The sequence below is a fragment of the Nothobranchius furzeri genome, chromosome 19, assembly GCF_043380555.1.
Source record: "Nothobranchius furzeri strain GRZ-AD chromosome 19, NfurGRZ-RIMD1, whole genome shotgun sequence".
Taxonomy (NCBI): domain Eukaryota; kingdom Metazoa; phylum Chordata; class Actinopteri; order Cyprinodontiformes; family Nothobranchiidae; genus Nothobranchius; species Nothobranchius furzeri.
Genome location: NC_091759.1, coordinates 1035712 through 1047268, shown reverse-complemented (window position 1 = coordinate 1047268; position 11557 = coordinate 1035712). Strand labels below are relative to the sequence as shown.

At 47.2% G+C, this 11557-nt stretch overlaps 1 protein-coding gene across 4 annotated transcripts in view; it reads left to right on the top strand.

Moving 5' to 3' along the window:
- jarid2b (jumonji and AT-rich interaction domain containing 2b) overlaps nt 1–11156 on the top strand; it is a 346573-nt gene extending 335417 nt beyond the window's left edge. For all 4 annotated transcript variants that reach the window (XM_070547377.1, XM_070547378.1, XM_015973765.3 and 1 more), the window contains 12 exons: nt 1–1411; nt 2928–3469; nt 5484–5576; nt 5646–5764; nt 5833–5903; nt 5977–6091; nt 6162–6267; nt 6846–7028; nt 9937–10067; nt 10153–10339; nt 10411–10518; nt 10727–11156. The exon at nt 1–1411 is cut by the window's left edge and continues 90 nt beyond it. In XM_070547377.1, coding sequence (XP_070403478.1) covers nt 1–1411; nt 2928–3469; nt 5484–5576; nt 5646–5764; nt 5833–5903; nt 5977–6091; nt 6162–6267; nt 6846–7028; nt 9937–10067; nt 10153–10339; nt 10411–10518; nt 10727–10966 — 3306 coding nt within the window. In that variant the 3' untranslated portion in view covers nt 10967–11156. The remainder of the gene's footprint in view (nt 1412–2927; nt 3470–5483; nt 5577–5645; nt 5765–5832; nt 5904–5976; nt 6092–6161; nt 6268–6845; nt 7029–9936; nt 10068–10152; nt 10340–10410; nt 10519–10726) is intronic.
- The last annotated feature ends 401 nt before the right edge of the window (nt 11157–11557 follow it).

The window sequence follows — 11557 nt, the reverse complement described above, 5'->3', positions numbered from 1 at the left end:
ACTGTGAAGAAGTACACAGCCACCGTGTCCAAGGGCCACGTCACCTACACCAAAGCCAAACAGAGAGAACTGGGCAAAAAAACCAAACTCAGCAGCAGCAACAAACACAACACCGCCGCCTCGGCGCCATCGTCGGCGAACAATCACAATCAGCACAGCCAGCCAGCAGCCAGCAGTAGGCTGGCCAACTCAGGAAAAGCAGCGGCACCAGCCCACCCTAGCAATGCAAAAACCCGCAAACAGGTGCTACTATCAAACGGGCTGCACAACGCGGCTGCTGGTGCCCGGCTCAACGGCAGGCTAAATGGGCAGTGGCACAACGCCCTGGCCAAGGAGAGCGGGCAGAAACAGTGCCAGCAAGGCCAGGGCGCGTGTCCGGGGCGAGAGGGGCTGCGAAACTCCAAACGTCGTCTGGAGGTGGTGCTTAACTCTGTCAGTGCAGGGCTTGTGGAGCAGAAAGCCAAAACTAGTGGTGCTGAGGCCAAGAAGGCCAAGATTCAGTCCGCCCCTTTGGAGACGCGTAGCAGCAGCAAGAAGATGGCCAACGAGGAGAAAGCTAGCAAACAAAACGCCACCGCCACCACTCTGGTTTCTAACAGGCCTGTGACGGAAACAGCCGCCTCTCCCAAACAAACACAGCCTGTTACTTCCTCCTCTACGCCCCCGCCTCAACAAACCACACCTCCTTCTACACCAGCAACCAACCTGGAGCCCGTGAACCAGCGACCTAAGCGTGCGTCAGCTGGCAAACTCATGTTGATACGACAAGCACAGCAGCAGCAGAGCAGGTCACATGGTCGGAGCTCCTCCTCTTCCTCACCTTCATTAGGCCACAATAGTTCACCAAACCCCAGTGGAGCCAGCACTACCTCAGACCCTCAACAAACCTCTGTGTCCTCTTCCTCCACCACCGCCGCCTCCTCCTCTTCCTCCGCTTCCTCTTCCTGCTCCGCCTCTTCTCCTCTTCCCTCCACCAACAGCCCCGGACAAGTCAAACCAGCAGCGCTGCGGCTTGCCGACCGCGACACTGAGTGGGAGCGCGAGAAGGAGCTGACGCGCCAGAAGGAGCGGGAGCAGGAGAAGGAGTGGGATCGCCAGCGGAGCAAGCCAGAAGGGTGGGTGGCGCTGGGCGAAGCCCCCGTCTTCCGGCCAGCTCCAAGGGAGTTTCAGGACCCTCTGGTGTACTTGGACGCAGCGAGGGAACAGGCGGAGGTGGCCGGCATGTGTCGGGTGGTGCCACCGCAGGACTGGCGGCCAGAGTGCAAACTGAACGAGGAGATGCGTTTTGTCACGCAGGTGCAGAGGGTCCACATGCTGGGCCGACGCTGGGGCCCCAACGTGCAGCGGCTGGCTTGCATCCGCAAGCACCTTAAATCTCAGGGCATTACCATGGATGAGCCGCCTGTCATCGGTAAGCCAGCCGAAACACCTCTGTGATCTTTACACAAAGCCTCGGCAAACACAGCTACCTCCGAAAAACAATCCCCCAGCTTCCTCCCGCAGAAAACAGGAGCTATTGATTTTACAGGAAGGGAATTAAAGTCTGTTCTAAATTGTTACTCGGCTCAGAGGAAGCTGTCGTCAAAGATTTAAGGGTTATACGCTAGATGAAGTTGCTGAAAGCAGCAGTTAGTAGTTTATTAAAGGAGTTGTAAAGCATCCAAATGTTACAAATATGACATCAGCAGCCCTCGCTGTCGGCCTCCTCTGGAGTTTATGTCCCCGTTTATAGAAGACGGTAAAAATGTGCAACAATCCTGAAAGAGCGGTCGCTAAAAGAGTCCTTATCTGTGGAGTTCTCTGTTATGTTTTATGAATGGAAGCAGCTCCAGTAGGATGCTAGACTCGGAACCACAGCGGCGAGCCAGCTGCTCCGTGTCCAAACCACTTCCTGTAGTGTCCCCAGCACATCCGCTTGTGTCTTGGTGGCTGCAGAGGTGATTCAGACAGCTAGATGAAATGCTCCGGTCTCATTGGAGGATCTAATCCTTTAACGATCACCTGCTTTTGTTTGGCGTCAGCATCGCTTAAAGGCTCCTGGCTCTGTGTTGGAATATTAACACAATCCCAGTTATTTAAACATTTTCTGCTCAACCGGTCGTCTTTTCTGCCACTTCTACACACGTTTGAGTAAAACACGAGGATGCTGAGACCCCAACATGCCCCATAGGTTATAAGTTGTAAGTCGCTTTGGATAAAAGCGTCTGCTAAATGAATAAACAACAATAAACAAAAGATGCTGAGACGTTCGATCAGTTCTGTGTGGAGCAGCATTTTCTGAGAGCAAGTCTGGATTTCTGTTAAACCTAAGGATGCACTAGTTGTGGGACGGACGCGGGATGGGTGACTGATGATGTCATAAAATAAAATAAAGCGGCTCTGTCAAACAACGGCTGTTCAAATGTTAGAAATGTTCGATTTTAATTTTTATTATAAAAAATTTTAATACTTCTTTTCAATTTTCTATTTTTCTATTTTTAATGTTTTATTCAATAATTTTATATTCAATTTCATTTAAATGTTTTGAATTTATTTGATTTTTTTTAATTAAAACATTTAACCCTTTGATGCATAATGGTCACTACAGTGGACAGGTACTCAAAATCGTTATTTATTTATTTTTACTATTAAGTACAGCTGTTGAAGACTTTATTGCATTTGAGCCCCTCCATTTGGACGTCAGTAAGTCAAGCCAACATATTTCATGTTCAGAATGCACGCTGTCCACTGAGGTGGACATGTAATAAACTATATGTAAATTAAATGTTACAAAAAATATGAAATTTGTTTCATTCACACCTAAAGATGAATGAAAAAATTGTTTAAAAAATCATGGTTGAAGATTTCATAATTCATGCATCGAAGGGTTAAAATTTTGACCTTTTAGCTTGAATCAAACCTGTTTTTGTTTCGTCTGCTTCCTGCAGGCGGCTGTGAAGTGGACCTGTCACGATTTTTCCAGCGCATCAACGACATGGGCGGCATGCAGCAGGTGATGGACCTGAAGAAGTGGACCAAGCTCGCTGACCTTCTGCGCATCCCAAAGTCCGCGCAGGACCGGCTGGCCAAGCTGCAGGAGGCGTACCTCCAGTACATCCTCTCCTACGACTCGCTCAGCGCTGATGAGCGCCTCCGACTCCTGAGCGAGGTGCTGCAGGAGAAAAAGAACCTGGAGTCGCGCCAGGGCCCCCTGGAAGGTCTTTTGGATTCTGCGGTTTCTAGCGGGCTCTTGCTGCCACGCTACGAGCCCAAGAACGGGCTGGTGGGCAGTATCGTGGGAAGCACGACAGGAAACCATCGCACCAACGGCGTCTATCACCGTCTGAAGGAGCTGGAGGCTCAGGTCAAAGCGGGCCGGCGTCGGCTCTTCGCTCAGGAAAAACAAGGCAAAGAGGACAGGCAGCACGGAGAGGAGCAGGCGAAGGAGGACGGGGGCGTTCCCGGTGACCAGTACAAATGTATTTACAAGGTAAGGACATAAACACGCTACATGTTTACTCCACGAAGCAAAAAGACACGTAAGTGGAACGCCGCCCCCCGCACCAAAGCTTTCTGTTCGTCCTTCCGTGTGATCTGATTCTTGAGTGCTGATAACTTCTCTTGTCATTTAAAGGTTTTCCATCAGCAGTAGCTGTTCAGCATGGAAGCATCTAAGATCTGCTTCTTTGTTGCCAGATTCTTACGATTTTGGTTTCACTTTAGAAAAACGCTCACCGCGTCTCAAAAAGCCGATTGAGGAAAAATGTAAACGCGTCTTAAAACCCTGGACTCGATTTTTGAGCATTGGAAACAGCGGAAGTTGGGGAGCCAAGCATTGATTGGCCCTTCCACTTGACCTCTGGGTCAGATCGTTTTTTTGGCAACGCGTCCCTGTTCCCTCGAGCCGCATCACGCTGAACTTGTAGCACTTTACTAAAACTGTTTTTCCTCTAAGAGAACGTTCCTTAAATCTCTTCACCTTCTACTACATGAGAGAGGAGCAGCCCAACAGCTGCAAATCTCTGAAGTGTTCACCTGAGGTTTGGTTTTCGTATGGAATCGTGTCTCCACTGTTGACCCATCTCACTTGTCTTTTGTATGATTTAAAGGAAAGAATCCCGTGATTCTTTTACAGACTTTCCAGCTTATGTAATAAAATGATGGAATAATTGATCCGCGACTTTCTCTCGCCTTTTTGATCGCTACGGGAATACAGTGATCCCTCGTTTATCGCGGTAGATGCGTTCCAGACCTGGCCGCGATAGGTGAAAATCCGCGAAGTAGGGACTCCCAGCATGCCCCTCGCGGGGATTCCCTCCACGTCGCACCTACGTCACAAACCGCGGCTATAAACGGAAGTCGCCTTTCCAGCTCACCACTAAGTCATCGTTTCTTCAGATTCATGATCAGAGTTTCCAACCTACCGATCCATCCAACGAACTATCAGCTCATAGTAAGTTATTTTACTTACTTCTGGAAAGCCCGGCATTTCCGTGTCACTTCGTTGACGCTCGAACGCTCGGAGGTTTCCTAGATCAGCCGGCGTTTCACCGACGCTATCGCTTCCGCGTCTGTGAAACCACGCTCCCTATTGAATTATCGTATGATCACATTCTCTTTTTGTGGGTAAAACTCAAGAAAAAAAATTTTTTTACTTGTTTTTTTTTAGTTTTATTACAAAAAGTGCATTTTATGATGAAATTGATGAAAAAAAAAAAACAAGAATTTCTTGATATTTCGCATAGAAAAATACCGCGAATCAGTGAAAAATACCGCGAATCTGCGAATTCCCCCTGAAAAATGCTCCAAAGAAAAAATCCGCGAATCCGCGATGAACGAACCGCGAAGTAGCGAGGGATTACTGTAACTCCGTAGCTCAGAGAAGAAGCTACCCCCACCCCTCCTCTAATCCAGCACTCCCATTCTCACGGTTGGCTCCGTGCTCCCAGGTCTCCTCCCTAAAATCCCATCCACACCTGAACAAATGTGTGCAGATACCTCTGCCCAAGACCGTTCTGTTTGATAACTAAATCTCTGCTCGTGACCTCCTTTTGCAGGACGGAGGTCTAGTCCCGACCCGGTACGGTCAGTAGAACTCGGCTTGTCAGAACAACTGACCGTTTTCTGCTCGGCTCACGTTTGTGTGTTTTCATCACGAGAGGCCCCCAGGAGGAGGTTAGGTTTCACTTTCTCCATCAGGAGAACAAAGTTCACGTCTAGAGGCCGTAATTACCTCTGATTACTCTCGGAAAGGCCTCGTTCGGTGGGAAAAAAAAAGGGAATTGCCAGGTTTCTATGCAGTGTATCTAACTGCCGAAGTGGTGAAATTGCTGTTTAAGGGGGGAGCTGGAGCCTTAACTAACATGTCTACGTGCATAACACTGTAAGAGTAGAAATTCTTTATTCATTATGTCTTTATTTTTTCATGGTTGAGCCCCATAACCGTTCTAGTTTTTGTTCTGACAGGTCGCCACTCGCGGTGTTTAACTAGATTTGTGTTGCAGGGGAAATCGGTGTCCCTGACCAACTTCTTCAGGATAGCCCGCAACACCATGACCATGTGCTTTAACAAGGAGCCGGTGGCTGCGGAGGTCGAGGTTCGTCCCGTCCGCTCGGACACGCCAAACATGATTAGGCAAACGTTTAACCTTTTCCTCCCGCTGCAGCAAGAGTACTGGAGGGTCGTGGAGCAGAGGGACACCCATGTGGCGGTTCACTGTGGAAAAGTGGACACCAGTACACACGGAAGCGGATTCCCCACTGGAAAATCAGAGCCATTCTCTAAGTAAGTGTCTCCTTTTTAACGTGGCAGACGTTATACCTGCCAAGTCCAACGTTTTCTTTTTTTGTCAGACACGGGTGGAACCTCGCTGTCCTCCCTAACAACTCTGGATCCATACTGAGACATCTGGGTGCTGTGCCTGGTAAGAACCTCAGCCGAGTCTCCTCAGATTTTTTCATCTGATGTTTTCATTTGAATTCCTCCCGTTCCTGTAGGGGTGACCATTCCCTGGCTAAACATTGGCATGGTCTTTTCTACCTCATGCTGGTCTCGAGACCAAAATCGCCTTCCATATATTGATTACTTACACACTGGTGCTGATTGCATTTGGTAAGTCTGCACAGAGCTTTGGCTGCTGAGGGCCCTGCTGTGTTCTAACACCACGCTCCTCCTCTCTCAGGTATTCTGTCCCTGCTGAGGAGAAGGCCAAGCTGGACAAGGTGGTCCATACACTGCTTCAAGCCAACGGCACCCCAGGACTAGAAATGCTGGAGAGGAACATTATGGTGCGTGTTTTCCTCCTCGCTGTTCCGTAAACAGAAGCGTGGTGCTCAGTACAGGGTATCCGCAGGTCCTTAAAAAGTCTTAAATTAGCTTTTCCTAATTTAAGGCCTTAAAAGTCCTTAAAAATGACAAATAATCCTTAAATCCAGTTTCCAGAGGTCTTAAATTACCAAAGACCCAATAAACAAGATTCTTTTATTTCTATAAACATTTCGTGAATTTCTAGTTAGTGTTCAGCATTTTTTGTGTATGACGCTGGCGTAAGCGGAACTGTACACATTCAGCTGGTTGTGAAAGGGGGCTATTTTTCTAGATAAGCACATTAGCTGGTTAAGCTAGTGGGAGCTTGTGCCATGGGGAAGGGCAAGTTTAATGGTAACTGGATGGCTAATCCCACACTCACGACGTGGTTAGCACCGGTTCCAGGCAATAGCTGGAAATTTTCGCTTAAATTTAATTTTTAAAATAGCTTAAATTTGGTCAAAGTGGCCTTAAAAAAGGTCTTAAAAAGTCTTAAATTTGGCTCCCTTAAATCTGCAGATACCCTGTCAGTAACGCTGATCCTTCCTCCTCCTCCCAGATTTCTCCAGAAGTGCTTTGCCGCGAAGGCATCAAGGTCTACCGCACGGTGCAGCGGAGCGGCCAGTTCGTGGTCTGCTTCCCCGGTGCCTTCGTCTCTAAAGTGTGTTGTGGCTACAGCGTGTCGGAGACGGTGCACTTCGCTACGCCGCACTGGATGAACCTGGGTTACCAGGCAGCTAAGGTCAGTTCAGGAGTCCGAGGGAGACGGATGCTGGGAAACTCGTACTTTAAAGCAGAAATGTGCTCATTTTCTCAGACGGCACCATCTAGAGGTGGAAAAGATGTAAAGCGACGCCTCTCGCTAGTGAACACCTTGTTTTCCAATAATCAGTTTCACGTTATGCTATTTAAGATTTATATGTCCAAGAAATGTCGCTGTCTCGTTACGTCAGTGATAAACAGCTGGATGTAAGCAGATGTCGACCGCTATTGGTTAGTGGGGCTCTGCGGAACGGAGGGGGGCGTAGTAAATGATATCCCAGTACAGGATAAGAGACTTCTAAATAAATTATACACAATTCTAGTCTGACCACAAACCATCGTCACGGCTCACTCAGGGGCGGGATCTACAGTTGTCTATCAAACTGGCCCTGCATGCTATTGGACAGTGCTAGGACTAGGGATGGGTACCGAATTCTGTACTTTTTAAGGTACCGACCGAATTCCATAGTACCAACCGAGCACCGATTCACGTCATTTGAAACGGTGCCTCGTTTCGGTACCCGTCCTTCACAACGAGAACTTGCCAAGACAGCTGCGCATGCGCAAGAGCGTTATGTCGTCGGTCGCTGCGAGCCAGTTGTAAACAGAGCAGCATGGTAGAAAGAACACACGCTAAAGCTTGGGTCCACTTCACTAAATGTGATGGGTAACTGGGTGATGATGAAACCAGCGACAACTATCTAAGTGAGACATCCTCATCTTAATCTGCTCCGGTAGGTAAATAAAATGTTTAAGATAATGTTAGCTTGATTTGTTAGCTTCCATTTCACTAATGGTGCGTTCACTTTCTCCTTGGAACTCCGAAATTCTGACTAGAAGAACATGAACGCGCTCTAAAGTTTGGCTTCACTTTACTAAATGCGACGAGTGATTGGGTGAAGATGAAACCAGCGACAACGATCTAAGTGTGAGGCATCATCGTTTTAATCTGCTCCAGAAGCTAAATAAACTGTTTAAGATAACGTTAGCTTGATAAATTAGCTTCCATTGCCACCATTGTTATCATCTAATGGTGCGTTCGCTTTCTCCTCGGAAATTCTAACTTCCCAGTAGGAAAAATCAAATGAAAAAGGACGGCAAAAGGAATGAAGATACACAGTAAATTTAGTTCACAGTAAAGATGTTTGCTTCAGTTTAATTATCAGCTTATAAAACTACAAGGACGATGTTAAAATACAAACAGTTGTATGTTATTTATCGTGATATTTATCAAATATGGTTATATAGTGAGAAAAATATATATTTAATTATAAAAGAGAATTAAAATATTAAAAAGTATCAAAAATTGGTACCGTTAAGTACCGGTATCGATTCAGTGGCTGGTTTTGAGTTCTAGGCCAACATAATTCCTGAAAAGGGGCTAAACTCTGGATTGCTGCTTTAAAGAGAGAATTCTCCCCAATCTGATATTTTAGATCTTTGTGATGATGCACACACATTTACAACCACTGAACCAAGCACTGCTCACTAATGTCATCTGTAATTCATCCAATAAGTATGTTATGAATGAAACATTTCTCCTTTAACATATTTTTAGTTATAGAAGACAAATAGAAGTTCTGCCTGCTTTCAGATTTCATACGTTTTTGCCTTTCGCCACACTTAAATGTTTCCGACCAGACTTAAAACACAAAACTGTTTTCTTCTTGAGGGGCAAACCAGGCTGGCTTTGGGGAAAAAATCAACTTAACCAAATTAATTTGGAAAGCTGGTTTCTCTTGCAGTCACCACGCTCAGACTGTAGGACTAAGAAAGCACTTCAATGAAACCAGGTTTACATTAAGTAGCTAAAATACGTCACACCCTGTTCTACAGAAGTTTAGGACTCACTGGGTTATGGTCGGAGGCAAAGGTGCCGCTGTCTGGAGGGTGTGCATCCTCTTCCACGTGGAACAACAGTCAGGCAGGGAGGTGGAGGTGTGATGGTCGTAGGGACCGGTGGCGCCTGTGTTCGGCACCGGCAGGCATCGTCTCTGTCAGGGTGCCCAGGGCAGCTGTGGCTACGTCGTAGCTCATCCCCACCAGCGTGTGAATGGATGGATGACTGATTGTGTTGTGAAGCGCCTTGGGGGGTTGTAGAACCCTAACCCCGGCTTTCCACAGCAGCCGTCAGCAGCACGTTCCTATCAGCAGCACGTCATAGCTGCTGATAGGAACGGCTGTGGTCAACAGAACCTTTTCCACAGGAGCCGTCAGCAGCCGTCAGCAGCGCGAGTCGGCCGCGTCTCAGGAGCAGCATGTCGCGGCCTTTACGCGCCGGTTCTATTTCCTACGCGCGACGCCTCTGAAACGGGTCAAGTTCGACATTTTTGGGGAAGGAAAGACAGGAAATCGGACGCGGAAATGGAGAGAAGCTCCCGAGATTTTCAGAATAAAGAACGTACTGCCTTCCGGTCGCTTTACTTTAAAAAAGGTTACTAACTGTGCGGCCCCGTGAGAAGTTATCACCTAGCTAGCGGTCTCCTTTGTTTTTCAGGTCTGTATTGGCGATTATAAAACGGACAGAACATAAAACACAAACCATGTTGTAGTTTTCTCCTGCTTGTTGTTGTGTTTACTGACGAAGTCACTCGTGTGACTTCGTGCCCTGTCGGTGACAGCTGCTCCTCTACTGCGTCGCGTCTCGTGGGAAGGGCCAAGCAGCAGCTAGACGTGCTGCTGCAGTAACGTGCTGCTGATGGCTCCCGTGGAAACCCGGGGTATGAAGGCACTTCACAAATACAGACCATCGACGGCGTTAAAACCAGAAGGTTTAGGGCTTTACCTTCCCACATGAAGGTCGGATCGCTTTAAAATGATCAGTTTCCTCAAGATTATCTGTGTTTGCTGTCCATTATTTTGTGTAGACTAATGTTTTATTCCTCCAGGACCTGAAATGTCGTTGTATAGCCAAACCTTTCTCCATGGAGAAGTTACTGTATCAGATCGCTACAGCTGAGTCCAAGAGAGACAACGGCCTGCTCCTCACCACCATCTCCTCACTCCTCAAAGACCTCAGGCACGACGCTACAAACACAAACTCACAGCCGCAGTCGTTAAAGGATATCCAGACTCCATTAACACTCATCCTTCTCCTTGTGCAGGAACATAGAGTTGCACCAACGTCAGGAACTTTATAAGGCAGGTTTGCTCTCCTCCGCCCGCTACGGCACACATGATGGCAACCTCGGGCCCGGCGAGGGGCGCAAGAAGCCCCGCGGGAAGTGGCTAGCGCTGGAGACCTTAGAGAGACGCTGCCAGATCTGTCAACATCTCTGCTACCTGTCCATGGTGAGACTCTAAAAGCTTTAGGTCACATTTAAATGATTACCTGTTGTTTATTATTGTTGTTCGGTGTGCAGGTGGTCCAGGAGACAGATAACGTGGTCTTCTGTCTAGAATGTGCCCTTCGTTACGTGGAGAAGCACAAGTCCTGCCGGGGCCTGAAGATGATGTACCGATATGATGAGGTAATTCACTTAAAGCCCACCAGAGGGCGACATTCACTCAGAAAAGGGCACAAATGCATGTTTTGTTTTTTCCTTTTTGTAACTGATATAGCTCAGATTTATTTCTCTCTTGTTTCTCAACTATTTCAGTCTATTTTAATAATTTCTCAAATGTTATTTTGTGTTTTAAGCTAAAAAACAATCAGCCATAAAATCAGTTTTCATTTAGGAGCAGATCACAAGTTTGGTGAACCAGGTGTGTGGTCGGGCCTTGTTGAAGAACGGAGCTGCTGGAGGAGGAGGAGTCATTGTTGGAGGAGCTGTGACGGGAGGAGTCGACTCCTGCCTCACCCTGAACTCCTCCAAAGCCTCACCAGCCAAGCGCGGGCCTAGAAAACGCGCCACGGTGGAGGTGTCCTTGGCACGCCTGTCCTCCATCCACATGCCCAAGGCGGCAGCTGTGTCCTGAGGGTGGAGCCAAGGAACCGTAACCACACCTCCTCTTTTTCTGTTCTTTATTCCACATCACCACCATTGAAACACACACACCTCCTCACCTGGGTTTAGTCTCAAACACTCGCCTCTCCTTTAGCGACAGCTTGTTTTAGAGAAAAAGGAAAATGAGAACAAGATGTCTTTTTTGCACTAGTGTGAAAGAAGAGTTTGTTTTGATTCTGTTTATTTTTAGCCTCGTTGGATCCGCATCATGAGCATTAACGTTCGATGACGACTCGATGGCCCAGATTCTACCTTTCACCCCACCCACCCTCACCCATCCATCCACAACTGGTTAGACTTACCTTTTTCTTGCATCACTCCTTAATCAACTGTGAACTTGGGACGAATAATTTTTTAAAAGTGTTCGCCCAGTTTTTCCCAAAGTTTCTCCCTGTCCTGGATTTAAGGAAGAGTTATTTTATAAGTTTTGATGCTTTTTAGTTTTATTTTAAGAGGGGAGGTTGGTGATGCAAGGGTAAAAACTTGAAAGACGATGTCGGTTGGCTTCATTTTTGTTCTATTTTGGATTTTAGCTTTTTTTTTGTGTGTGTATTTTATTTTC